At 49.8% G+C, this 27842-nt stretch overlaps 10 protein-coding genes across 10 annotated transcripts; 4 read left to right on the top strand and 6 right to left on the bottom strand.

Annotated features, from left to right (window-relative positions):
- Window positions 1-385: 385 nt before the first annotated feature.
- On the top strand, window positions 386-1341 carry PFICI_04579 (uncharacterized protein; the record flags this gene model as incomplete). The annotated part of the gene is made up of 3 exons (XM_007833160.1): window positions 386-418; window positions 497-507; window positions 561-1341. 3 exons carry the CDS (start codon window positions 386-388, stop codon window positions 1339-1341), a joined length of 825 nt encoding a protein of 274 aa, XP_007831351.1.
- Window positions 1342-2189: 848 nt separating this feature from the next.
- On the bottom strand, window positions 2190-3275 carry PFICI_04578 (uncharacterized protein; the record flags this gene model as incomplete). Its single annotated transcript, XM_007833159.1, has 1 exon — window positions 2190-3275. The coding sequence occupies one exon, from the start codon at window positions 3273-3275 to the stop codon at window positions 2190-2192; it is 1086 nt and encodes a 361-aa protein (XP_007831350.1).
- A 1045-nt stretch (window positions 3276-4320) lies between these two features.
- PFICI_04577 (uncharacterized protein) lies at window positions 4321-5373 on the top strand (the record flags this gene model as incomplete). The annotated part of the gene is made up of 1 exon (XM_007833158.1): window positions 4321-5373. The coding sequence occupies one exon, from the start codon at window positions 4321-4323 to the stop codon at window positions 5371-5373; it is 1053 nt and encodes a 350-aa protein (XP_007831349.1).
- A 1478-nt stretch (window positions 5374-6851) lies between these two features.
- PFICI_04576 (uncharacterized protein) lies at window positions 6852-8780 on the bottom strand (the record flags this gene model as incomplete). The annotated part of the gene is made up of 1 exon (XM_007833157.1): window positions 6852-8780. One exon carries the CDS (start codon window positions 8778-8780, stop codon window positions 6852-6854), a length of 1929 nt encoding a protein of 642 aa, XP_007831348.1.
- Window positions 8781-10539: 1759 nt separating this feature from the next.
- On the bottom strand, window positions 10540-11325 carry PFICI_04575 (uncharacterized protein; the record flags this gene model as incomplete). Its single annotated transcript, XM_007833156.1, has 1 exon — window positions 10540-11325. The coding sequence occupies one exon, from the start codon at window positions 11323-11325 to the stop codon at window positions 10540-10542; it is 786 nt and encodes a 261-aa protein (XP_007831347.1).
- A 2673-nt stretch (window positions 11326-13998) lies between these two features.
- On the top strand, window positions 13999-15599 carry PFICI_04574 (uncharacterized protein; the record flags this gene model as incomplete). The annotated part of the gene is made up of 2 exons (XM_007833155.1): window positions 13999-14752; window positions 14815-15599. The coding sequence occupies 2 exons, from the start codon at window positions 13999-14001 to the stop codon at window positions 15597-15599; spliced, it is 1539 nt and encodes a 512-aa protein (XP_007831346.1).
- A 308-nt stretch (window positions 15600-15907) lies between these two features.
- PFICI_04573 (uncharacterized protein) lies at window positions 15908-17875 on the bottom strand (the record flags this gene model as incomplete). Its single annotated transcript, XM_007833154.1, has 1 exon — window positions 15908-17875. One exon carries the CDS (start codon window positions 17873-17875, stop codon window positions 15908-15910), a length of 1968 nt encoding a protein of 655 aa, XP_007831345.1.
- A 461-nt stretch (window positions 17876-18336) lies between these two features.
- On the bottom strand, window positions 18337-19507 carry PFICI_04572 (uncharacterized protein; the record flags this gene model as incomplete). Its single annotated transcript, XM_007833153.1, has 4 exons — window positions 18337-18425; window positions 18494-18655; window positions 18693-19293; window positions 19334-19507. The coding sequence occupies 4 exons, from the start codon at window positions 19505-19507 to the stop codon at window positions 18337-18339; spliced, it is 1026 nt and encodes a 341-aa protein (XP_007831344.1).
- Window positions 19508-21438: 1931 nt separating this feature from the next.
- Window positions 21439-21846, top strand: PFICI_04571 (uncharacterized protein; the record flags this gene model as incomplete). Its single annotated transcript, XM_007833152.1, has 1 exon — window positions 21439-21846. The coding sequence occupies one exon, from the start codon at window positions 21439-21441 to the stop codon at window positions 21844-21846; it is 408 nt and encodes a 135-aa protein (XP_007831343.1).
- Window positions 21847-24943: 3097 nt separating this feature from the next.
- PFICI_04570 (uncharacterized protein) lies at window positions 24944-26753 on the bottom strand (the record flags this gene model as incomplete). The annotated part of the gene is made up of 2 exons (XM_007833151.1): window positions 24944-25404; window positions 25457-26753. The coding sequence occupies 2 exons, from the start codon at window positions 26751-26753 to the stop codon at window positions 24944-24946; spliced, it is 1758 nt and encodes a 585-aa protein (XP_007831342.1).
- Window positions 26754-27842: the final 1089 nt, after the last annotated feature.

The following is a 27842-nucleotide window of genomic DNA, read 5'->3' as shown; positions in this document are numbered from 1 at the left end:
CGAAAGTCGGACTAAAGGATTCAATACCTACTAAGCGAGCTTGGAGTTGAGTTTATATTTACAACCCCCGTTCGTCTTTAGCATATGCCTTAGCATCTGCATAGATGTTGAGTTTGCTTCACCGGCGACTTCTTTGCAGTCGCCCCTCCTGGAATTTGCTGTCTATTGACGTTGTGCAACCAACCCACTTCACGGAGAATTCAGATCTGTGGACCGCCGACAAAGTAGTGTCAGCTGTTGATTATTGGTGGAAAATTGCGGGGAATGGTTTGCTGTGTTGAAGCTTGCAAATCCATATAACTGCGTAGCTGCGCTTCATCTTAAGAAAATACATTGGTTATCAAATAAACAGTATACCAATCCATTTCTCAACTCTGAGCCAATCATGTGGCATCGATACGCTGTTCTGCTTCTATTAGTATGTAGCGGCATAGTTTCTACTGCCAGTGGGGAACCAACAAGACACCATTTGCGACAAGAATGGCCATATACAAAGATATTCACATTGTAAGTTAGAGGGTGGTCATAGTAGGAAATGTTATTAACATTTGTCCTTGTAGTGGTGATAGTTACTCGGAAACGAAATTCAATGTATCTGGCGCCCAACCATCCGCAACCAACCCTATCGGAAATCCCGCTTTTCCAGGAACCACGACGTCTGGCGGTAATAATTACGTGGGATTTCTTATCTCAGAGCACGAAGGCACCTTTGACTATGATCTCGCATACTCAGGAGCGACTATTGACGATGCACTCGTTGCGGGTTACATAGATTCAGTGCTGTCATTCATCGAGCAAAATGAAGAGTTCGCAAGCTACTATACTGGTTCAAACCCGATTGCCGCCTGGCAGCCGGATTCTACATTGTTTACTACATGGTTCGGAGTCAACGATATCGACCGTGGATACTTCCCGGGGAATTGGACAACCTTGAGGCCGAAGCTTCTTGACCGATACTTTGAGGCGGTGGAAGAGCTGTACGAACTTGGGGCGCGCAACTTTGCTTTCCTCTCGGTCCCACCGATAGAGAAAACTCCTGACGTGCTGTCAAAAAATGCCACTGTCCAAGAAGGATATAGAACTGCAGTGGAAAGCTTTAATTCTTTACTGCAGAGTAAGCATGAGGATTTTGCGACTGCACATCCCCAGGCGAAAACTTGGCTGCTAGAGACTGGACCTCTGTTCAACCAAGCGCTCAATGATCCACAAGCATTCGGAGCGCCCGACGCTGTCTGCTACAACAGTGATGGAATCAGTTGTTTGTGGTGGAATGGTTTCCATCCGGGCCAGGCGATACATAAACTCCTAGCAGAAGCTTTGAGGGATCTCGTCGAAAGTTGATCAGAAGACTTACAGCGTTGTATAATCAGGCCTGGTGAGATGATAATGTTGGCTGCGTCTTTGATTGCACCGACTTTTCCACAGGGGTACGACTCTCCTTGACATCCGCATCAACCATATGCTTGAAGTCATTGATTAGCAATATAATTCATTCGCACGACTCAGGTATCAATCACTCATGGAGGTGTGTTCTGCCCTGTAAGATACGCTGTCAACCCCCTTGGCATGTCAAGACTTCAGCGGCACCATTGTGCCCTTTTCTTTGTCCTCTTTAAGAGCATACCACACAGAAATCCTTTGATGGGACTTTAATTATGCAAAAGCGAAAACATGCGCATGGATTAACCACCTCAGCCTGGTAGGGTTGCCAAGAACGGGTAGCACATTTTCAAACGACACGTAACCCCTGTACCTGATATTCCATCAGCCGCACGGCAGGATTCATGGGGAGCCCTACAGCCGGACGGGAGTGTTTGGGGGCCAAATACAGATTTAGGTTAGGCCCTAACCCGACACCTGCAATTAGACCCAGACATATACACCTCAGTGGGACCATTGTGGAGTCGAGTATCAATAAGGCGCTATAAGACAACCCCGGTGGCCTACAAGATGATCTGATGATGACTTGAAGGATTGTCCTGGATATGCATGATAAGCTGTCCCTGGGAGTATGATCTACCTAGACTGCAAGGGCGCAGAGGAAGAAATCTGGGCATAAGACAGACTACTCGCTTCCTTGGTTGTGGTTAACGAAGGTTACATGTCAAGTAGGGCTACAGCATGGGGAAATTAGGGTTGAAGCTATCTTGTTCCACCTATCAAGATTATATGCTACAAAGAGATATCACTTATGTTTCTACATGAGGAGGGCGACTTGCCCCAGTTTGCCTTGCGTGCATGCCATGGAGCTCAAATCTCAGCACGAGTTTAGATGCCATGGCGCCGGCCAGTATCTGGGCCATGAGCTTGACGGCATCCCACATGGAGATGAATAGCTGACTGGACATGATGATTGTAGCATAAATGAACAAGGCGACGACGCCCATGTCTGCTAGAAACGACATGAGCTTCTGCAAGGCATAAATCGTGGCGGAAAACCGAGGCGTTGTCTCTACATCATGCACCGTCATCAGGGCCTTTGGGTTGTGCACAGTGATGCGCGGCGCCAGCTGTATGGAGAGCCAGCTGTGAGGCGTTCCGCTTGGCGGTTCTTCCCTTCCCATTCGGCATCGGAGCCACAAGTCCAGAGTGCTCAGCAGGTTGATGGCCACCATGAGTATGAGCCACAACAGCGTGCCGTAGGTCGACGGAAGAGTGTTGAAGGCTATCGTTGACACTGTGATGGACTTGTATGCCAGCTGCACCCCTAGGTATACCAGATTGGCTACGGCGCCCATCGCCGTGACGTACTCTATTGCCAAGAGCATGATTTCCCACCAGGAATCTGGTCGGGATAGAAAAGGTAGGATACGTAGGACGTGTGGCACATCCAGATTTTCCCAAGGGCTACTCTTTGCATCGGCCTGACGTAGAACTGGCTGCGAAAGAGAAAGCAAGCCAGCCAGGACCGGCCGTCGAAGAGCCAGCAGGCTGACCTCATCTCTTGTTGGTCCAATCATTGTCAGAAGGGTTGGAAGCAGACCGAGAACCACTGCCACGACACCCATTTCCGCCTTTTGGAATTCGTCCATGTTGTCTAGGATACAATTGGCCAGGTAGTAACCGTTGAAGTTTATTGGAGTATAGCCTGACGGATCATGGTGTATCCGGGGCTTATCGGGGTCAATGTACGCGGCATAGTCATCGGAGCAGTTGTTGTCTCGGATATAGGTCAACTCTTTTGACCACTCGGGGAAGAAGTATTGAAACTGAGAGAATGTGTCGCAAAGAACTGGCACCACAAAAGCAGCCAGCAAGAACAGCGAAGTCCTCATATTCTAGGCTTAGTTGTACGCCGTAGAAAAAGCCGTAGGATTATAAAAACGTACAAACCGCAGACACCAAAGGCAAAACAACACTATGACGTTGGTCCCCTTATTGCGGGTGTGTATTTGGCGGCGATGACATCTCTTTTATATCCGCGAACAGAGACTTGCGCATGCCTCAAATACCTGCTTATTGTCCGTCCTGGTGCGTTCATTCGTCGCAATGCGATTAAAATAAGACCACCTCAGAATTCCAACAAGGATTTCATGCAGTATCTAATGTATATACTTGGGTCGTGCCCCACAGGTCCCTTCCAGCCTTCGGGGGGGACCCCGGTAGTATCTTATGGTTCAGACTGATCATACAAGGTACCTACTAGGTCATGATGGAATACCATGCGCAGTAGGATGATTGACCCATGGTCCTTCGCAAAAGGTCACCACAGCCTTATGTGCTGCATACGCGGCGAGGAGTATTCTGTACCGCACTCTGCGAACAGGAGCTGCCGCACGTCGCATTTTGTAACCATTTAGCGACCATGCCCCACCAACTTAATGGACCATGGTGCCTACGCCTGCCCCAGCCGGCCGCTATCCCACCTCTCCGTGTTGCTCTCCTTGATGGAAGGACCACATGCACTTGAGGTCGAATACATCGAGGCCCAGCCAAGGGCGCGACAGGCTCAATGACGGAAATTGCGAACTATGAAGTCAATATCCCAGCCTTGTGCCACCCGGCTCTTGCTGCCATGATGGACGTCTGGTGCATGACATGCCTCGAGCTCGCTATCGTGGCCCGGCTATCCATGTACGGCTATGTGAACGCCATGGCGCTATTGTTCAGTGTGCAACGGTTTTAGCAGCACTCCTGGCTCGCCTGGTGACAAGTCCCCCATAATTGTTAATGTATCCACACAACCACCGTACAAGCTCAAGGCCAAGGCGCAATGCCTTCGCCCCAATTGCTCTTTTCTCTCCCTTTATTTTTCAGTGCACCGTGCCTACGAGGATTCAGGTCCAGGACACTTTCTTACCTAGCCGATTGTCGGTCACCATGGACGTATCGGCACCGCGTGACAACCCCATCGACTCTATACATTCTCAATCTCAAGCTCAAAAAGGACTCGTCCGTAACCAGATCGCCTGCGAGAGGTGCCGCCTGCACAAGCAGAAATGCGATGGCGCCTCCCCTTGCAGCAAATGTGCGCAGAGAGGTGTGACTTGTGCATATAGAGTAAAGAAGCGTCCTCGTCGGAAGCGGGCTGTGGCCCTGCCCAGACAAGGGACAGCAGCGTCGACAGCAGCGTCGACAGCGGCTGAGCTTTGTAGCCTTTTCCCGCGTGTGCGTGCCTCGCAAGATCTTCCGGGCAAGTCCTTTTCGGAGCTATACTACGGCCCGTCTTCCAACTTTTCTCTGATGCAGCAGCTGTATCGTCAGTTGAGCCATCATCACGGGGTTGGGTTGCAACCTTCTCCGGGATACGTCCAGGATGCCGGCGACGGGCTCGACGAATTCCACTATCGGAATGTATGTTTTCATTCCCAGCTGGCCAACCTTGACCGACCGCCTTATGAAAATGCGCCAAACGACCCGCCTCGGTATCTAGACGCCTACTTTGAAACTATCGGCGTTTTGTTCCCTATTGTGAGAGAGGAAGATTTGCGTGCTCGGCTGCCTCACTTGGAAGCACTGGACGGCCTGGCATTGGCTCCACTCCATCGAGCCGTCCTACTCGCGGCACTCGCCACGGGTGCTTTGTTCTGCGGCGCCAGAGACGAGGGCGAGGGGCTTCTCCAGATGGCCCATCAGATTGCCGATGAGTACCGGCATATAATCAACAATGAAGTCGTAATCTTCAACTTCCTTATGATAAGTAGATTCTTCTGTCTCCCTGAAGACAAAACCAGGACTTTTGCTAAGTTTCTTGCTCACGCTCTGTTCTACGATTGTACCGGCCGATACAACTTGGCTTACCTGCACAACGGGCACGCATGTCGCGCAGCCCATGCTGTCGGACTGCACCAGACGTCGTGGACCTCAAACAGCATGGCCAGCGATCCCTTGGGCCCTACCGTCTATTGTGCCCTCTTCGTACAGGAAAGGTGACATTACCCCTTGCTCTACTGAGTTCTTGTGGTTAATGTTTGTAAGCTTTCTGTGCACAGCATTGGGCCGACCAGCCGCCCTGCAAGCTTCAACTGTCCAAGAACCTCAAGATCTGCCCTTCTTGAAAGTTTTCTTTCAAATTGCCAAAATATCGACCGCCATCAAGCAGATGCACGAAGACACAGACCAATCCTTGGAAGCCCTTACAAAGACACGCGATCTGTTACTTCATCATCTTGAGGATGTCGTACGCTACGTGAATGATTCTCTAGGCATAGACCTTACCCGACGGATGCAGGTTAAAGACTGTGGTGTGCATCCCATGCTTCTGAAACTAGGTATTTTCTTTTCGCCCCCTCATCGTTTCGGCGTTCATCCACGTTCATTGCCTCTAATGAGCTTTAGAGTATGAATTGGCAGTGATGCTCCTTCATCGACCTCTATTGATTATCCAGATTGTCTCAACGCGCTTCCCTGAGCATGCGTGTGGCGCCAACGGTGCAAGCCCATGCATTGCAGTGACAGCGAAGGCGGACGAAGTGCAAGAGCCCGCCGAGGCTGTGAGAGCCGCGCGGCGCCTTATTGAGCTTGCCGAAGATATCTTATATGAGAAAAGTCCCGCGCTGGTAGGCTTTCAACTGGCCCGCTTCCTTGTTCCTTCCGCTAATTCCCTTCAGCATTTCTCCAAGGTAGCCTTTTATCTCGAAAGTGCTTGTTTGGTTCTTGTTTTTGACTCATTGAATTCGAAAGAGCCGCTTATTCTGAACTCGTCCCACATCGAGAAGGCTGTAGATGTACTGGCGAAACTGACTAACAAAACCAGCGTCTTGGACATGATTGTGGGCATACGTACAATGCTAGATCGAACACTTGAAACCGCCTTGTCAACAATGTTCCAAAAGAGTAATGTGCCGGCTGAAAGTCCTGTTGGTCTAAAGAGGTGACTGACGCAGTCAATTTCGCACTTAAAGCGCCGGATATGACGACGCAAGCAGGATGAGGTGGACTCACAATGGTTTCCTGCGGATATCATGAAGTCTTCTAGAGAACTAGTCAGCTTCAATAGTTAAGCGAGCCTTATGTCATGGCTCGGATGTCCTTCATAATGAGGAAGGACATCCGGATTGGCCCATAATTCAATCTGCACATGATCTTGGGATTACATGCTGCGGCGTCGGATAAGACTCGACTTTCTCAGTGGCTTTTGGCTACAATTACATGTCATTGTGAAATCTGTTTGCCCCCCTGGAAAGAATTTATAAACCATTATAGTTGCTTGCTGAATTGAATCCTGTATCTACATGAACAGTGATCTATCCTCCCGTCTGTATATTTTCATTTAAACAGTTATCCAGAAGCAGGCTTCATGATGTATACATGAACTAAGGTTAGATGACTTGATTGGGCAATTCATTCTGCCTAAAGCCTTCTAGTCTTTTTGAAAATCGTAGCCGAAGCTTGTATTGGGCCCATGGCAATCATGATTGTGAAGAGCAGCGGCTGGACGATACGGCACCCAGCGGCACCAAGACGTAACTGTCATACGAGCCGCCAAAGTGGAAGACATGAGTACCATTGTTGCGAGACGCTGGTGTCTCGACGCGCTGAGCATTGACGTAGGCGGGATTCGAATCGGCGTCGCCACCCAGGTTGATCAACGTCACATTAGCACCTTGTGCAAACGTGCCGCCGGCGGCAGGAACCGGCACAATGGCGGTTCCAAACCCAAGGTCGACGGTTGCGGGGGTGATGCTCGCCGCGCTGATAGTCAGCACCAACTGCTCCCCGGGGTGAAGACGCAGTGCAATAGGCCAAAGGCCAACCTCGACGGGTACAATTTCACCAGGGGAGAGCAGCTCCTCCCGGTCGTGAGTCAAGTACGGCTCGTACAGGCCGCTCTTTGACTCGTCCACGTGCCTCTGAGAAACTCGGAGGAGACCTGTAGACTCGTACAGCGTACTTGACTCTGAAGAAGCTGCGTGGCTTAGGTAGGCGGTTCCATTGGCAGTTCGCTTGGCCACGGTAAACGATAGCTCCATATCGTCTGAGCCCACGGCCTCGACCCATACACGGACTTTCATGTAACCAATCGTCTCAACAAGCTCGTCAACAGTCCATTTAAATTCAATAGAGTCTGCTCCACCTGTGACAACGTACGAAGCACTCTGCTCCATAGTCTCAAGTGTCGGCGACAGAGAGTTGTTGCTGGCCAAGTAGAATTTGTTCGGCACCTGACCTGGAGGAGGCCAGGTCGTCGTCGCTCTGTTGAGAATGTCATGCTCGGCAGGGTCAAGGACTGCGAGGCGGACAGGTGCGGTCTCTTCCCAACCGTTGTCGATGCCCTTTAGGAAATAGTCGAAAAACCTGGTCAGGTCCTGGACATGTTCAGTCGCATAATAATCGGGCCACTCGGAAGAGTTGTGGACCCTTAACCACTTCTGACTGGAAGAGATATTGCGGAAACCTTGGAATGATCCATGCGTATGAAGCGTATTGGTGTAGCTTGCAACGATGTAGGCTGGTGCGGTGATCTGGTCCAGGCGAGCAACCTTGTCCTCCCAGTATTCATCCATGAACTGCCTGTTGATGATCATGCGAGGAGAGTCCTCGACGAAGTTGTTGCCAGCAAAGGTGGTAATAATGCCTTCCTGGAACCCAGGTTGCGGGATGCCACCCCTATTGCTAGAGTCTCGGAACAGATCCGTCAGACCCTCCCAGGGCGCGATAGCCGTCAGATGCGGCGGCTGTTCGGCGGCGATGAACCACTGGGACACGGCAAGCCAGGAGTTGCCAGACATGGCCACCTTGCCAGTACTCCATGGCTGTTCGGCGATCCACTCGATAAAGTCGTAACCATCTTCGGCCAGCTGGCGGCCCCAGAAGGTGATATTGCCGTCGGAAGAGTATGCACCTCGACTATCGGGGTTAACAACAGCGTATCCCTGGGCGACCCAGTACGCAGGATCTGGGCCTTCAAACTTTTGCAGCTCCGAGACGGCCCTGAGGTCCACGCCGCTTCGCGACGCAACGTCGTCCAACCACTGGCCTCCGATCTCCTTCCCGTACGGACTCCAGGCAAGAATGGTGGGTACGCTCGCGTTGTTTGCAGGACGGAAAACGTCTGCGTACATGGTAACACCATCTCTGAGTGTCATGGCCACGTCTCGTTCCAAGATGATATCGCATTCCAAGGCCCTGGCTCCATCACGACGAATGGTTCCGTTCTTGAGTAGATATGTGGTGTTGTCGAATCCGGGGTATCGAGCTCGTGGTGCATCGTTGGAAAGTGCTTTTCGGTAGGGTATCGTGTATGAGTCGTTTCCATAGATGCGCAAGGTCCCTTCAACGATCTCTGCTTCGTCCGCCGCGGTGGCAGCAGCGCTAATGCTGGCGGCCATGGCAATCATGGATGCGGCCATGTAAGGCAAATATGAATTGATCCTCATCTTGTCTACACCCACAAGCTGCAGTATAGAAACAGTGAGGTGTATGCCAGTAACAGCCGGCCAAAAGTATCTTCGTGCAAAGAAGAAGTTTGTCGTGCTTCGAACTGGCGTACTTTATAGTGCCGAGGGCAATTGGTCATCCGGCTCGGCCATATAAGTCTTGCAAGGCCTCATTTCCCCCATCATCTGCGGACCTGGCATACCGCAGTACCGTGGCATGACGCTGAGCAGCACGTGGCCATGCGAGCTTGTCCCAGACGAGTCGGACCGATTTGCATAGGTACGCATGGAATAACTCGTATTTGGTGTTCGGTGCAGGAAATGAAGAGTCGATTTGGACAGGTCACGTCTGTTAAAAGTCTCTTACAAGGTTACTCCGAGTAGCCAGAATACAGAAGTTAGGTGAGTATGTAAAGGAAGGGACCGGCGTCATTATGCAAAGCGCACTAGTACTGGGAAACTGCCTAATCTGGAATCCAGTCGGATATCCGGATGTAGAGAATACCCCACGCGCCAAGACCTCGTTTTCGGCCCACTATAGCGCAGGATGTCGCGTAGCCGCGTGGATGCAGGGACCGTTCAAGGGTGAAAATGTATGAGACATGGCGACTCACTGGCCAACCTCTACTATGCCGCCAATTAGCGCGACATTTCTTTCTTCTGCAGATCACTACCCACGAACCACGAACGGCGGTATGTCCGAAGAACAAATTTCCCGTGAAGATGGGAAGATCTGCGGTGCAGCCGGGAAACAGCAACGTCGCCACTTGACTCAGTTACAGACTGTTTGTTCCTTTGGTAGAGAAGTCCACCGCTGGGTCTTGAACAAGTTCCAACCGACGTGGGCGAAGCGCGATGCCAAAGCAACAACGGCTATCTACGATATAGTATAGGGACTGTAAGGTGGCACATTCGTCTGCTGGAGTTGAGCTTGCTTGATTCCATCCCCTATGTCCGTTCCCTTCCACCCGACAGATGCATAGTATGCCCTTCACGGTCAAATTTGATGAGACCCGGACAAATTGCAATTGGTGTTGAAGGCTCAATTTCAATTGCTAACATGAAGTCAAGACCTCAGCCTTGGATATGCTGCGTTGCCCTTGCTGCCAAGGAGAAAAAAGACAACTCGAGCTCGCTATCTTACAGGGTATCCCGCTCCTCCACAACAACAGAACATCAGTCAAGGTTACAGGGAGACCCAAGGACCGACATCTACTACAAAACAACATCGTAAAAAAGTCTTTTTGTAAGAAATTGACCGCACAATACATGAAGTACTCGAATGATTGACTGATTTTGCGCTTGTCGCAGGTTGGCAATCTTGCCGAGGACGACCACGAGAGGAGTCAGGCATCTTTTCCTCTGCTCTTCCATGTGGAGCTGAATCGAAAGGCTTTCCCCATGGTCTCCAGCGAGCCTCAGGGACCATGTTCACTCTTTACCTTGTCCGAGTCCGACAGGATCTCCAGTTATCGCGTATACTGTGGACGATACATGAATGATGTGCATCTGCTGCGACCGGGCTTACTGCAATTGTCCCCAAGTTGAACTTGTCGCGTGGACTGTGAGGGGAAGTTAGCCATGTTACTTTCACATCATCGCTAATCCTCCTGTCGCTGGTTAAGCGTGTGTTGTGAATTGCTTGAGAGGTGATTGCCACGCTTTGCATAGCCGATTGAACAGCGAAATTCGCGTTGCTTATTTCAATCTGGACCACCACTCATCCTGACTGGTCGGCTTGGTCTGGTGTAGGTTGCTGCTGGGGAGGTCGAGGCGTATACTTCTTCTTGATTTGATGCTGCTTAATCTGAACGAGATACCTCCAGACGTCCTCGTCATTCCAGCCGTTGAATTTCTGGTTGGCTAGACGTGCATGTTGGATTTCCTCCGGCACAACCGTCACATTTCGTAAATCATTATCTAGAGCGGCGTTTCTATTACTTTCTTCAGTGTCTAGCGGTTGGACGCCAGGAGGTAGTTGATCGCCGCCAGGGTTTTGAGTTGGAGCTTGGTTACCGCTTAGCAGCTTGAGGAAAAACAGTTGCTGCAGCTCAAGAGCCCTTTTCTGGGCGCTAGGGTTGGCATTGATTCGTATCAACCACTGCTTGAGCTCGCCCCAATTTTTGATCGTAGAAGGGGGCTGCGGTATCTGGCTTGATATCTGGCTTATAGCGGCTCCAGGAACATACATAGCGTCCATGAATGCATTTTGCTTCTCGCGGGGCAATTCCTGCCACTTTCGTTGCTGATTAAGGCTCAGTCCACGCATCACCAATGCCATGGGATTATCTTTGTTGTATATTTCAGTCTGCAGCAGTGGGTTCCCTTGGTTTGCGGAGATCGCGCTGGGCTCACCGAGCTCCTCAGGCTGACTTTGCTGTTGATCAGTGCCGAGATTGCGAATTCTCGGTGATGTTTCATCTTGGAATCTTTTGGGCATCGTCTCCAATCCAGGTTCGGGGTGCATTTCTTGTTTATGCGCATTCAGGCTGCTCTGTGATGCCATGGCTTGCAAGGCGTGGGGAGTTAGAAAAATAAATGTTTTGTTGGAATGACCTGCAGAAATAAGCGCCGGATTTCGAGGGCAAAGGAGATGCTAAATGTTGAAAGGAAAAACCAAGCTTTGGAGCTCTGCAACGAATTCATCTGACTGGCGCCCTTAAGTACGTCAAATATGCCTTGCCAAAACGTTTCTGGTAGGTCAAACATGGACACACCTGCAACGTGTCTCCTCTACAAAGTCAAGCAGATCGTTGGACTGAATATGCGGCTGTGTTCACCCTGCTGCGCCTCATTGAGCGAAAAGCCACATATGCCGCATAGCATCAAAACAACGCACATAATCCTGCCACCATCACTTGAGTTACCAAAATCCATGTTTAGATGCATTGAACCTACGATAGAGTGCGACAAAATTGGCAGCATGAACTCATCAAGTGAGTGAGACTTGCTATTTCAGGTTATTGTGCATTCAAATTGAACCCGATAGGCATCTCGGACCCCCGAATTCTAGATGGCGTTTCCATCATAACAAATCAAGAATCACCAATATGCGAAACTTAGAGATGCTAGACATTGTGATGGTGACATAACGAACCCTGGTCCATGAATGGGAAAAAGCCGAGAGACAGGCATCATACTCACGGCGAGATGGAACCGACTGATTGTTTAGCTGTTAGAGATTAATCGAACAGCTCATTGTATCAAAGACCCATCTGCTGCCACGACGCAAGCAGTATGTTACATCAAGTCGTCGTCTCGATGGGCGGTCACAGCCACGCCCATACAGAACAACTTGTCGATCTTCAGAGTCTACTTAAGTTTCTTCGAATTTCACCGTATGAAAACAAAAACACATCTCACAAGGACTTTACGAGCTTGTGGACAAGTGGCAAGGTGGAACTTGCGACTAATCGACTAAAGAAACTTCTTGGGTACATTATGCTTAGAAGATCTAGCGGCCATATCGAATTACCGTCTCGAGAAGATCTCCAGGTATATCTCCAATTTAACAATGAAGAGATGGACGTGATGTTCGCGATCAACGTTGTCATTGACCCAGGAAGGACTTGATGAGCGACTGAAAGCATACAAATGCACTGTCGCAATCGGGCATTCTGCGTCGCAGTCACAGAATGAAAGCGATTCCGAAGGTGTTTTCCTGTAGTTGTAACATGTCTCGCACCATAGCCGGTCGATCGAGTCCTCCATTAGATATCGAATGGTGGTAATCTAAGAACAGGCACTCGCCCGGATGCATGGAATTGGTCAAACGCAAGAGGTTACCACCATTCGATATCTGATGGAGGACTCGATCGAGAAGGTAAGGGAAGCATCCCGAAAATGCTGCGCGTTGAAACTTTCACTCAAGTCTTTGGCATAGTATGTGACGGATGTCCAAGGCAAGAAGAAGAATCTCATTAGCATCTTATTGTTATCACGTTCTCAGGTCTCTCACCGGCGATTACAGGAATTATGAGATTGGATTAAATGAGGAGTATCGCACGTGCCTTGGTCTCTTCGATTTGGTTAAGCATGTTCTCACGCGATTTGTCAAGAAAAAGAAAATTGGGCTAGAATCGTCTGGTCTCATGACGATGCAGATAATAAGCTCTCGTAGCGTCTAGTCGATGCCCTGCCACTTCTTTGATAAGTCTAAAGCGTTGTCCATCAAGCCTTTGATTGACGGCGACACCTTTTCTTCAGCCATTATGGCCCCATTTCAAGCTGCCAAGGCCAAATACTACTCCAATTAAATTATTGAAGTCGAATGACTAACGCCTTAGCCATGCGATGACATGGCACGATATGCGTATCTTGCGAAGATACGAATACATGCAAGTCTGGCATGCATACTTTCGCTGCGTTTGAATAGTGGTTACTAGGCCCTCCAGGTCTTTGTTGTGACTTCTCGTCAGTGGGCTCGCTGGTTGAAGGAAACATGTGTGTGGGTCTTGCTTAATACTGTCGTGGTCAGATGCACTTTGGTACATGTGCGCTCACATTTCGGCCATGTCCTATTGCTTTGGCGGGTGGCGGGGACCTTGATGTGAGATCTTGGCATATATCTGCCATGTGGGAAGGCAACGAAGATGACAAAGGGCGTTAGAAGCACCCTTGGTGTCAGGTTATCTGAAATAAGCCATCAGCAAATCATATCCACGCTGATGCTGCCTGAAATTACAGCGGCATTCGGTGCCGCTAATAGTCTATGTTTTATTTGGATCTTGGGTCCATCAAGCTGGGGTATGTCAGCGTGAGAGCGCAAAGCATTAGATGACCATGTGCGCCCCGGATAAGCTCTTATCTTTCGCGATTCTCTGAAGAGTTGCTCAATGCGATGGAAAAGGAGATTATCGATACTATCATATGGATAATAATAGAAAGGTAATAATAATGCTGTATTTATATAGGTACGTGACAAGGAGCGGCCGCGTCGCGGGACTTGGAAGGATCACACAGCCCCCGCTGTAAGTGGATATCGATTCTTTGACAGGACAGGGGCCTCACAGACATTTTTTAATCTGCAAGCTCCCCGCCTGAGTAGACATTTTGATCTATTCTTGTTCACGTTTCAACACGAAACTACAACACAACGCCAAGGTCATTCTTTGAGAACGGCTTTCTCGTCTGTCAGTATCACCTAGATGACCCGCCTTGGACGTCTTTACCGCCCAGCATGCGTTTTCTCACCCTGGAGGATGGCAATCTACGCCTGACCTCATACTATGGCGACTTTCCTCCTTATGCCATACTCTCGCATACATGGGGAACCAACGAAGAGGAAGTCACATTCAAGGACTTGTGGGATGGTTCAGCTCAAAAGAAAAAGGGCTATCGTAAAATCGAATTCTGTGCACGCCAAGCTGCTGCGGATGGATTATCGCATTTCTGGATCGACACATGCTGCATCGACAAGTCAAATAGCACCGAACTGTCCGAGGCTCTAAACTCCATGTTTCGGTGGTATCGAGATGCTGCCAAATGTTATGTATACATGTCGGATGTTACCATTGGCGACAATTCGGCAGACGACAGTGTGGAAAGCGAGGAACCCAGAGAAGAGCTGGCTCAATCAGCCTGGGAGCCAGCATTTCGACAGAGCCGGTGGTTCACCCGATCGTGGACGCTCCAAGAGCTTCTCGCACCAAAATCAGTCGAGTTTTTCACTTCCGACGGGCATCGTCTGGGCGACAAGCAATCACTTGATGATGAGATTCAGGAGGTGACGGACATTGCAGCTGCCGCGCTCCGAGGGGGTGATCTCATGTCGTTTACTGTCGAAGAGCGCATGTCATGGGCGAGTCGTCGGCAGGCCACGCGTGACGAAGACCACGCGTATGCGCTGTTGGGAATATTTGATGTTTACATGCCGCCTATATATGGCGAGGGACGTAGACATGCACTCCGGCGACTGCGTAAAGAAATTGAAGGTAATCATGATTTCGTGTCATTTCAGAGCCCACGTAGGAAAAGACCTAATTTATGTGTACAGAATACGAAAGAGAAGAGGCCAGGTATACATCGAGTGATAAAAAGCCTGAACAGAGGAGCCAGTTGAAAGTCCATGACCAACTCGACTCAAATGAAATGCTCATTTCGCCAAATGGACGATTCACATTCGAAAACCAGGACGATGGCAATTTTGTCCTGTATGATATGCATCAAGGCAGGTTACCTCTGTGGGCTTCTGACACTTGTGGAGCGGGCGGCAATCGTACGATTGTCATGCAGGATGACGGTAATCTGGTTCAGATGTTTGTATGGAACAGATGGCCCATTTGGTCCACCGAGACTGGCGGCCGCGGCAACGGGAGCTCCGTTCTGGTCCTACAAGACGACGGAAACGCCGTCATCCTTTCGGACGGCCAGCAAATTTGGCAAACGGACACCAAACAGAGGAGCATCGTAGAGGAGACAAAACCTCTGCGAGCAGGCGAGTCCCTCGAGCAGGCACATGCTCTCTATTCCGAAAACAAGCGCTTCTGTCTCGTCATGCAGGAAGACTGCAATTTGGTGCTTTATGATAGACATGAAAACCACCGGGTCATGTGGGCTTCCAACACTGTCCGCGAACTCGTCAAACTTCCTCTCCTGCAACTAGGAACTGACGGTATTCTGGTCATCTCCGATAGAGGCTATGAGCAATGGAAAAGCGATAATACTGGAGAGGGAAATGAGAATTCGATATTGGTGGTTCAAGACGACGGCAATGTTGTTATATACACGGGAGATGACCGGCAGGAAGCAATTTGGGACACTGGGACATGGCTAGATTGATAGTTAATAAGACACAATAGACGGAAAATCTAAGTGATCGTCGGGGTTCAGTGTTCATTATAAAAGACGCGTAGAGCGGTATCCAAGGTTGAGTTATCTTTCCCGGCGCAACCCGGAAAATGACGTTTACCTTTTTACCGTCATCTTTATCACTTTTTGATCGGCAGATCTTTTAGTAATAATTATAAAATGCTAACAGATAACTTTTAATTTAAATATATTAACTTCGCAAAAATCAACTGAATGCGAGCCTTTATCCGTTATATATATTTTTGTTTACCATGAACGAGATGGCATTCTTTATGCCATCAGATGATTGTGATTACTTCTTTGGTGCCTGCCTGTAAAAGTTTAGAGATCGACTTAAAGTCCTTTCCATTATAACCAATACCCCAGTTTACAAACAAGATGCCAACTCGTTCGTAAACACACCCACAAGCTTTCAGAACAAGTGCTCGGAGACGAGCCGGCTCATCATATATAAGAAGAAGTGCAATATGCAATCCTCGGGAAAGGTCCATTTCGATGTCCCATTGCACTTTGACACTCATTCCTCCAAGCTCAATCTTACTCTCCATTACGTGCTCCTCCTGGGGCCCGATATCGACTCGTGTCACGGGACCTTTAAGCTTAAGGTACCCACTTTCAACTTCTCCGGTTTCGTCTTCTCCCGCTGTGGTCACCACTGCTTCGTATACCACAACGTATTTCTTGCGCACAGCCGATGAAATCCAGACGGGAATAAGCAGTCTAGGGTTGTGGTACCGGTCTGCTTCTTGTATCGAGAATGGAGACCAGGAAGGCGGTCGGTGCTTCTCCTTAGAACGTTGCAAAGCTCTTTTCGGACCATCTTGATCGTCCGACCGGATCCATCCGATGCTCTCGATAATGTTCTTCTCCCAAAATCCAGCTAGGTACTCGCCGGTCTCGGGTGATCGCCAAAATTTAGCTAGCCCAGACAGTGCTGGCAAGACGTCGGAACCTTTTGTTATGGACAAAGTGGAGTACTGGCTCAAAACGCCCAACCAATGCTGTAGTCGAGTAGAATCTTTGTAAAGCTGACCAATACTTAGGAACCGGTTCTTCCGCATTATACCTACGGTGCCAATCCCGTCCCAAGCAGAATTCTTCGTCTCTAAGCACTCACATTCGAGGTCTTCAACGCATTCCCAGAGAAGTTCGTTTGCGGTGAAATGGACGATTCGCTTAGCAAGTAAGTATTCTTGGAACACCCAAGCCCGTCTGTTCAGCGGCGAATGATCAAGGGGGTCTGCATGTCGTTCCCACCAGTAGTCTAGGCTAAGCTTTTCTCGATAAATACGAGAGATGCTGGAATCTGGGTTGATGATATCTCCAATATGGATCCCTGAATACTTTGTAGTATTAGAACTGTCTTGTAGAGAATCGAGAAAACCTTGGCTCGGATCTCCGGCCTGGGACGCGGCAATCACCAAATAAGCATGGTTGTAATAGTCCGCCATTTTGGATGACTCTTTTTGCCATTCCTGAGTATCATCTTGCTGGATGCACAAAGAATCGATCCAAAGATATCGGATGCCGAGATCGCGAGTAACGGTAATGGCATCCTGGAAACATTTTGGAAGCTCGTCAAAATTGATATACCGCTTGTGTTGTTCAATATTCAATGTCGTCGTCTTTGGCGGGTTCGACCTTCCCCAACAATAACTGAGAGCGGTGTATTGTCCAACTTGCTTGAAAGAGACGTGGAGGAAAAGACGAGGTTTGTCTTGGCTACCCACGTCGAGGACGATATGCGGCAGTTCCGGGTTGGTTTTTATGCAGTCTGTATGTGATTCATTGCATTTCTCTATCCAGGAATGGAGTAGTGGCTTATACTCGACACGTCGTTTCGTCGTAAGGATGCGCCTCGGTTTGATGTATTTCCAAGATGGTTCTGGCGTGCCAAGCTCAACGTAGACCTGCACCGTGTGGTAGGAAGTGGGCTTCTCTGGCCAAGTCAGAGAAAGCCGAACCATACCAGGCTTATCGGCATGGCAGTCGACCTCAAGTTTCGCACCTGTCGTTTCAAGATCTCGACAACTGTGGAATATGATCATACATTTGGGACACCCACGCTCAGCATCCTGTTGAACTTCATCAGACAGTATAATGCGGCGGCCGCCCCCAAATGAATCCTCGGTGCGTTCGCACACGCCGTGGCATTGTGGCAGCTTTTCAGGCCATATAATCTGAAAAGGATCGCCACTTTGGCTTGGTTTGTCCAAGTCGAAATGGCCATCAAGTCGGGCATCCATGATGAAATTGATCGGAAATGGGGAATGTCACCCCAACCATTCGCGCGAGCTCGACCGAGGGTGAAGGAAAGGTACCTATCTACCAGAGATGTTGTTTGATAACAGGTGCGAATGGACTGGGCTTTTCGGCGGGATTTACTGTGTAGGAAAAGGGCAGGCTGTCCGCTACTGAATTCGTTTCTGAGATACTCGGCGTAGCAGCTGAAACGCAGGCGTCGTGGTTTAGATGCCAAGGTAGCGAGAATTACTTTGTTGGCCCATGTGACTGATTTGTTGTGGCAACTTTTGTGGGCTAGCTGCATGTTTCTATATCCACCTGCCACCTGCTTGCCTGATCAAAATGGCTGTTGTATTTCAAAACTTTCCGTCATGGCCCGTGCACACTTACAGTACGAACACGATCAAGGAGCGATTGCCCTGCCTGTGATATGAATGATGTATAAGAAGATCGAGCGTGGTAATCATTGCTCCTGAAGCAGTTTGAGCCCACCCAGAGCTGATTCCTTGATCTTGGCCCAGATCTGCTCGAATAATCTCTTGATCAACTCCACTAGATTGAAGTGCGGCTCCCACTCACGATGTATATATATATATATATATCCTCATCGAGTACCACACCTTCGATGTGCACCATCAATGCTGGCCCCGAATTGCCCTCTTCGTGACGAATCAGACTCGAGACTGATCCTCGGGACTCGACCTTTCGAATGTCGAACAGCTTGCCTGTATGCTGAGCAGCCCACTTGTCCAGATCCAAGCCCAGATTGATCGCTCCTTCGGCTGCCTCCACAGCGTGCCGCGCGAGATTCAGCTCTACCGTGTTCTTTCGCGCAAAGCAGCGCCTCCTTGGCGACGTTCAACGCCATCATCTTGACGTCGCGGGCTTGATCCAGGGCTACCTCGGCGGCGGCTATGCAATCGTCGGCTGCAACGAATCCGCTGCCTTGAACAATAGCCTCTTCAGCGTAATAGATGCCACGAACAACCTGCAGTGTAGCAGTGGCGCTGGCTTGGGTGCCGAGTAAAACGGCCTTCTCGGCGATAAGGGGAGGGCAATTATACCACGGCTCGCGATCAGTGGCCCGGTTTGCGTTGTCAATGTCACGATCGAGCTCGTCAACTATGTGCTGCGCAGACTCAACCTTCTGTCTGGAGTGCTCCAAGTCACCCTCTGCACTACCAAAGGCGTTCTCGAAGTCGCGGCGCGCCTGCTGCAGCTCCGTCTGCGCATCATGGATAGCCTCGTCACTGCTGCGCTGGGCGTCGGACACTTCGCGTTCAGCCGCCAGGATCGCTGCGTTCGTGTCGGACCGTACGCGCCCCAGATCTGCCATCATGCTGGCTACCAGACTCCTCCACGCCTGTTCTGCTTGATACACGCTGTCTTGGAGTTCGTGGTGAATGCGCTCGGCATCTTGCTTGGCCGAGTCAAACGCTTCGCTGCTTCTCGTGCCACACCCTACGCTTGTCTTCGAGGGCATCGACGGCGATCTGGCAACTAGCTCTGAACTCTGCTTCCTTCTCCTCCATATCCTCTTTGATGCTATCAAAGCCTTGCTTGACAGCCTCCTGGGCTGCGTCGATCTGCGTCTCGAGTTGCTTGACAATGTACTCGATCAGATGCTGCTCCATGCCATGATGTCGTGCACCTCGAAGTCGGCTGTACTCCAGGACTTGACATCCCTCATGCTGATATCTCCAGAGAGCTTAGCATTGAGCTGCAACATGAAGAGGTCCGACAGCCGCAAGTCCACAGCAAAACCCAGCTTCGGGGAAAGTATGCGTATAAGCAGCGAAGTAATTACGCGGATTGGGATGGAGCATTTCCCTCCCAGATTTGGGAGCGATTTGAAAGCTTAGAGTCGCAGGCCATTCAGATACCTTTTGACACCTCGACAAATCAAGATATTGGAGATGAACAGAGAAGAAAGTCAATGTTTTCGAAGGGATGGCACGTCTTGCGGGCATTGAGAGCGCCCCGAGACACGCAGGCGTGAAGGTTTGTACAAACTAGTGAGTGTTCTTCCCTCGAAGAAACTTGCTACTCCCAAAGACATGAAGTATGCGAAAGAAGTCTGAGAACTTAGAAAAAGGAAGTTTGAAGGGTTGGATGTGATGGATAACGATGACTGTAGTATCTCTACCACAGCATGAGTATGTGTCTGTGTATTGAAGGTTTTACTAGTCGAGGGTAGTGCTTCTTGATCCACAAGATTGTCCATCTTATACGATTCTTGCGTGTGTCCGTCAAGTTTATATAGACATTTACTAAAACACGAACGGAGATCAAATGTTAAATCGCGAAGTGGTACGGCGATTTTAAGCTAAGAGAATCGGTGTTGCCTTAAGCAGCCTAGATCAATTAAACAAGCTTCAGGCAGACACAAACGTCAGGGGGAATATTAAGAACCAAATTCCACCAAGTCTTTCTCAACATGACATGGACAACGCGATGTCGCCAACAATCCAATCTCTCCCAAGAGAGATACTGAAAGAGATTTTTAGTCACTTTTGCGGACATCACGATCTTAATAACAGAGCATCTCCTCACGCTTCTGCAATATCCTCAAACTCGCTGAACCAATCCACCCTTCTCTCACTTTGCTTGGTGTCAAAAAGCTTGCAGGACGTCGCCCAGGTCCTTTTGTATCGCCACTTTCTCCCCCACAACGGGAAAAGTGAACGCGATGAATCTGCAGATATCATCCTAGACAGATGGAACGCGCAGCTCAGAAGCTTTCTGCGAACCATCACGAAGCGTCGCGACCTCGCAGCTTTGGTGGAAAGTGTAACTTGCAACACCTATTACGTGCAGCTGCCCCAGGTTCAAACGTTCACGCATTCGTGGAAAACCATCGCTGCCATTGCCAACAAGCTTCCAAACCTTGAGCAGTATTCGTTGCACTTTCGCGATCATTCTCTCCCAGTCTCGTCCATACACGTGAAGAGGTTGAAAGGCTGCCTGTCAGAGGACGTCTCGGATTACTTTTTCAACTTATTGGAGTGTGTTGACAATGGGGAAGCAGCCGAGGCAGTCCAAATTCCCATATTTAACATGAGGATTATGGATGGATTTCTTTTTGTTCCCACGGACCGATATCTTGGCATCGAGCTGCCTTTGTCGCCGAAGTTGAACATCGAGACATTGCGCATCATGGACAGCTGGACATCAAAAACAACGCTGGACGCCATTCTATCCAGGTGTATGGGTTTAAGAGCATTCTCATGTAGAGCAAATCTATCAGAGTTTGAATCGATTCTCAAGTCTAAGTGTATGAAATTTTTCTATTCCTTTTTATTCAAGATAAGGAGGCTAACTATCCACAGTTGACCTAGTGAATCCCCAGTTCGATCATTCACAAGCGGTTCAATCTCTTGCAATTTTCAAGGATAGCTTGGAGACGTTACACATAGATCTGCGCGCTAGGATCTTCTCTCCGTTTTCTTTTCAACCCGCATCGAGTCTTGCTGGCTTTACCGCACTACAGTCACTCTCGATAGACTCCATGTTTGTGTGCAGCACGCGCACCGATCCAAGTGCCGGTCCGGCGCGCCTGATTGAAATGCTGCCTCCGAATCTCGTCTCTCTGGAATTGGTGGGGTGCGCCGGGAACGCGCTTCCCTCATTTGCAGGCATGTTTCTTGCTTTGTTAAAAAGCATCCGGGAGGGCCGGTTCCAAGACCTGAGGCGCATAAAGTTCCAACCTGGAAGCGTCCCTAAAATTGTCGCAGAGACGTACTTTGATGATCTTGCCCTGGCGGAAAAGTACGCCGAGCTTGGGGTTGCGTTCACTTATCAACCTCCGATCTTTGAATATTCGTCATTGACTTCAGCCATCGACCGGCTCTGGGAGCGTGGAAGAACCATGGATCACTCTTTCCTTGAAATCTCTGGCATGTCCAATTGCGGACCATTTGACGGGGCGTTGCCTATGCCCCTTCCAGACGATGACGTGGATGATGACTTGTGAAGCACAGTTCAAGTCCCTTGCGGCAAAAGTGTCCTTCGCCGTCAATTCAATGAATCATATCAGCATATTCCTTCCACGTCCAAAAGTTCAAACCGGGAGAGGGAGGGTATCCATGTCAAGATCCAGTGAGACTTGGGGCAGGCGGACCGCAACGATGAGGAGGCAAGTAGTTTGAATTTTAAGGTGGTGAGCTTCCGATGGTGGCTAGTGTAAAAGGGTATAGTAGGTGGTATGCAATAGTTGTTATATTAGTTGAGTTGTTCACATCCAACAGAGGTTGAATTGTCAAAGATACATATATGACTGGACATGCGCTCTACTTTAATTTTGAAGGTGTTCACGAGACGATTAAGTGCAAGAGGCAGATTCGCAGCGGTATCTGGCCGTACTGAAACGGCTGCACGTGGCGCAACGGAGATCCAAGAGAAAAACAGCACAACGGCGGGGGGCGAGGCGGTACGCTGGCTGGGAGGCTGCCAAAAACGGCGCCGGATGAGCCAGCTTGCAGTATACAGCATTCGTGTCAGTTGGCGAAAATGGCATGTTTTGTCTCCGGATTTTTATACCTAAACGCGAGCCCCAGTCCGTATGCCATCAACTTCCCGAGTCGCTCCATAATCGTCACAATGTCGCGGAGTGGGAGACGCGATGCAAGATCAATCTCCATAGACCCAACGACAGCTTGTTCATGCCGCGTATTTGGCTCGGCGCCAAGAAAGTTGGGGTTGCCGAGTCCAACGTTGCGATAGTGGTCCTGATGATCAGCTTATAAGTTGTGACACCTTTTACGATCTGGATGGCTGTTGCCCACGACTTTAGGAATTGCTTGACCCTAAAATCAGGTCCTACGAGGTAGCTACGCGCGAGATTTACACCGCTACCGTAGAGTCCAATGGCTCATAGATCAAAGTTGGTGCATTTCTTCATCCTTCTCCAGCCTGTGCTAATGACATTAAACCGAGCGTGGCACTTAACGAAAGTGACTCATTTATTAGCTGGCTCATCACATTCAAAGGCGGCAACATTTACTACAGCAACACAGGTCACAACGACCAACTAGCCATGGGACACCCTCATGTGCGGAATTCGAGATACTGGTCCCAGTGCAGGAAGCTAGGAAGTAACACTCTTGCTTATTGATTTGTTGCACAAAAATTTCAATATCTCTTGACTCAGGTCCCTCTCTTCGAACAAGGGCCCAGACAAGATTGAGCATTCTCAGGTCCAAAAGATGGAGCCCATGTCAAAAAGGTTAGCCCCTCTATCTCACCTAGCGAGACCAATTGTCTAATATAGGCACGCAAACCCGGTTCTATTCATTCCTTGTGGAGCGGCGAATCCTATTAATTCCGTGTAATTGCCATCATACAGTTGCAAAGAAGCGCTCCGGAGTAGACATCGATATTAAAACAGGGGTTCTTTTTCCCGGTCAATTGGCCTGCAAACGACTACATGTCCCGTGAACAGAAAAAAAAAAAAAGCGCATACCAGCTGTGGATCCTTTTTCTTTTCTTTCTTAGTCTCATGCCATGTAGTATATGGGGCTAGAGAGATCGTTCTGAAAATCGCGGCTCATGGTAGATACTGCAGAATGTTATGCGAAAGGTTACAACGTGCCAAGGTAACATTGCATGTTTGCTAGATCTCGGCCGGGTGGGCGGACGAGATCCATCGATATGGGGGCCAAGACAGTGGCTGCCAATCCCATGGCCCTACCCGTGCCTTGGCCTGGCCAGTGCAGTGAAAGCGGGCATCAAGGCACTTGGCAGGGTCTTTATTTAAGCGAGGGCGGGCGGGCGGCACTGCGCACCAGACGCACGTCAGCCCGGCAAGACATGATGCGCAGCTTAAACCCCCCAGCACAAAAGTGGATGACTTGCTTGCGCGTCCTGCATGATATGATTCTATATTCAGGACGGAATTTCTAGTAGAGAGAGACAGAGAGACCTGAGGCACAGTAACGACTATACTAATCCTAGGCCATTGCTAGTAGCGGAGGATTTACCCTTCGGCAGCTAGCGTGTCCTGAAAAAGATGCTAAGCTGGACTCTTGAGAGGTCATCGCGGCGAGCCTCGCCACTTGTTGGTCACTCGAGGTGCAAATTTTCACGTGAAGCGTTGGTTCTAGGTGTTCAGGTTGATGAGCTAATGTAGTCAAGGATGGGGAAAAAAAGAGATTTCCCATCAGCTTTGCCTATTCTCACTACCAGAACCCTTGCTGCCATGATCTGATTCTGATCTGATAGCCTAATAGGTATATTAATTACCCGACAGGGCAGGGAGCGGCAGGACCCGCCCAAACCTCCGCCATTGCAGAAATATACCAATTGCAACGCACGACATTGACATGGTACCTGACTAAACAAAGTTGGCGTGCCTAATGTACCCTTATTCGGAATCTAATCTCGTGGTTTGGTCCCGCCGCTAGTCAAAGTTGTTGGCAGTTAGCTTAAATGTATGCATGCCCTGAATGGACGAACCTCGGGATGGCGACGCCCACAATCCGCCCGTTCCCGCCCGCCGCCGGTCGTCGTCTACTGAGGAGGGAACCAAGCTCAGACCCTCGCGTCGCTACTATCGGCTTTGGGCCGAATCACAAGACTCGAACTTCCGGGCGCGTTATGGTCGGACTTTCCAAGTAGAGCTACGGTCCACGAGACTACACTACGTAGAGCAAAGGGTTCAACTGATCCACTAAACATACGCCGCCGGGCCGAATCAGCCAAGCGAACATCTGTATAGGTGGGCACATACCTTGCTCATACCATTGGCCTGCCCTGATACTGAACAGAGACTGCCCATGAATAGCACTTGAGCAGTCAGAATGGCCAAGCAATGTGGAGGGAGTGTAACAAAAAAGCTTCAGATGTCACAAGAAACTCATGACTACCTGTCCATAGATGGCCTCGGAAGGATGCAATGTAGAGTTCAAAGATTCTTAATTCGGCGAATATGCAGGCTTTACTTATTCCCATATCCTTTTCCGACTTTATATTATGCATATGCACTATCCATTGACCTGCAATGAGAGAGCTTGGCGGGCTTCATTTTGTCTCTCTTCTAGGACCGGGATATACATAAACAATACACAAGTTCTTTAGTCCTGTTGCAGCAGAGCTCTTGCCTCGGAAGCAAATGTCTCAGGCTCGTCCCCATATCTCCTTTGCCATTCCAGTGAAAAGTCAAGCGGAGTCTTGCCCTCTTCGTTGACCTGCTGCCTGTCTGCGCCGGCAGTCAGAAGAAATGGAAGTGCCTGCTTGATATGCCACCAGTGACGTCCTTTGGCCGCTTCGTGCAAGGCCGTGTTTTTCCCTGCAACCTTGCGAATTAACTCTTCCGAATACATTCTTGAAATGTCTGCCTGCCACTCGCATTGAGCAGTCCTGCTCTGGGCGTTGATTTCGGCGTGATTCTGTTCTACCAATACGCCGACAACATCCATGTTGGGCAGCTCTCTCTGACAGGCTACTACTAGAGGCGGATCCCACATATCCCGATCGTATATGGACTCCAAAGACTTGCCTTGGAAAAGGTCCAGCTCAGTGAGCATGATTTTCACTTGAAGATTATTAGCTGGTGTGCTTCCCCATTGTGGTTTGTGTGGACCTACAGAGCCTCCCAAAGCCATATCGGACGAAAAGCAGAAGAATCTGCCTCGCGTCATGGGGTGTAATAGAGGAAGTGCGCAACAACTGCTCAATGGCACGATATTCTCGCTGCCGCAAGAGGTACCGGACCGAACTGTGGTGGGAACGAAGGCTGCGGTTGCTTGCGCAATATGATAATACTTGAGAATCGTGCTCAAGCAAAGCGTCGTGATCACCCTTCTCTACCAGCCCAAGGTTCCAGTCTAATTTCTTGGACTGGAAGCAGCGCATGCTGTTATAGCTGCCATAGGCCTTGCATCGGTCAATGCAAGCAATGATATGACTGTCCAAGGTTGCAACATCTGTACCTCGTTTCGAGTGCTCCCGAAACAGCATTTCAAGAATCTCTTCCAAGCGGGTACTGTCTTGCTCAGATTCCATATTTCTAATTCGCCAAGACTCATAGTCTTTCGGCCAGCCTTGAGCTGCGTCGCGGTCCTCGAACGCAACGGCCATGTAGTCACGAAGCCCCGGCATCAAGATGCGGTAGATAGGCGTCCAAGGCCGTGAAGTATCATGTAACATGACACCTCCTTCAGCTACCCTGTTCCATCCCTGCCTGTTCACTTGGGAAATGAGCAGGTCCATTACAAACAAATCGGGCTTCAGAGACTTTTCCCACAGTGCCTGCTCCTGCTCATACTCAGCACAGGCATGGAAAGGCGAGAGGCCGTCCTGGTCAAGGAGATCAACATTCGAACCGGCATCGAGAAGTAGTTGAACAGACTCAGGGCGGCCCGAGCGGCACGCGTGAAATAGCGGGGAGCGTCCTGTCTGATCGGGCGCGTCCAGCGACTGCTGCAAGCGGCCTGGGACTTTGCCGAGCTCGTCAATCAACAATCCCACAATGTTGGCCTCGCGCGCGCGGGCGGCCAAGTGCAGCGCGGTCAACCCTTCAGATGTCACAGATGTGGGATCCGCGCCGGCGGTAAGCAACCGCTTCACCATCCATTCCGACATCATGGAGGCTAGATGCAAGGGACGGATGCCATTGGCATCCGCCGCATCAATGTCGTTTGTCTTTGCAATCAAGTAATTTGCAAGAAACTCTAGACCATAGTGGCGTCCATCTTGGAGATCATACCAAGCGGTAGCGCAAAGGGAATGCAACGGGAGCCGACCGCGCCGATTTGGCAGATTGGCATCCAAGTTTTCATACGTGTCATCCTCTGCATCGTCGTCTAGCCAGTGAAGTTCTTGGTTCGAATCTTCCATCTGAGCGACTGCGCCAGCCGCGACGTGCCTGTCGTTGTCGGCCATGATGTCGAGTGGTGATTCGTATTGCTGAGTAATGGATTTTTCCTGGCGTGAAGTGAGAGTTTCCGTGTCTGCTCGTGTGCGTACCTGAAGGCAGGAACATGTAGGTAGTAGAGACGGAATTTGCGAACGGCCGAGGACAGGATGCATGTGCTCTCTGGGTTGAGCGGCTAGCATGACCCGCACTGGATGCCTCAATTTGACAGCCGCTCGCAGCAGCATGGATTCATCACAGTCTGTGCCCGTCTCGTCTGTCTACCGCAGCCCATCGATCCACTTCCCAAAAAGCTTTGATTTCCGCGACTATTCAGGACTGGATTGTCCAGCGAGGAGATCCAGGTATGACATACCCACTAGGGATTTATTTGTGCCCTTTGTGGTTCTCTTTTCTTAGATGGACCCTTGTTTGTGGGAAGTCTAGTCACCTGGCAGGCAAATGTGTACCTGTTTGATTATACATGTACCAACCCGATCCTACATGCGCCTAAAAAAGCGTGAAATGTGGGTATTTGCAAGTGGACCTTTCCCACTACTACTACCTTAACTAAGTGCTGTGCCGCACGCCGAGCCGGGTCCTTGCAGGGCGCCAGGGGTCACCTTTTTTTTTTCTTCCTCCCTTAGGTTCTTCCTCCCTCCCGACGACTGCAAACCCTGCCAATCTTCAGGTGCTTGTGGGGTCTTTGAGAAATATAAGCCTTGCCGCCGAGGTGATTGGCACCGGGAATGGATGGGACTTGCGTGATATGGACGACGATTCCCGAAAGGAGCAACCAACCACAAGACTTGCGAGTTCAGAAAACCACACGGGGCAACACCACTGTTCTATCTGCTGTGTTGCAAGAGACTGATGACGGAAACATGGTATGGCAGTCTACTCGAACTCTAGACATGTATTGACTAGTCCCAAAATGCGTCTCCCAATTACTGATGTCTAAGAAAAGTACCACTAGCATACATGAACGATCATGGTAATCTACCTCAGCATCTAACATCCCCTGGTCCAAACCCTTGTGCCTACGTAGGTAGGTACATAAGCACCCGCCCGACATTCCCACTCTGCTTCTCTGAAATGTAGTATGAAGTCCTCCATCA

This window comes from Pestalotiopsis fici (assembly GCF_000516985.1).
Source record: "Pestalotiopsis fici W106-1 unplaced genomic scaffold PFICI_Scf_3, whole genome shotgun sequence".
Taxonomy (NCBI): domain Eukaryota; kingdom Fungi; phylum Ascomycota; class Sordariomycetes; order Amphisphaeriales; family Sporocadaceae; genus Pestalotiopsis; species Pestalotiopsis fici.
Note: the sequence above shows the minus strand (reverse complement) of the source record. Positions and strands in the feature narration are given on the sequence as shown.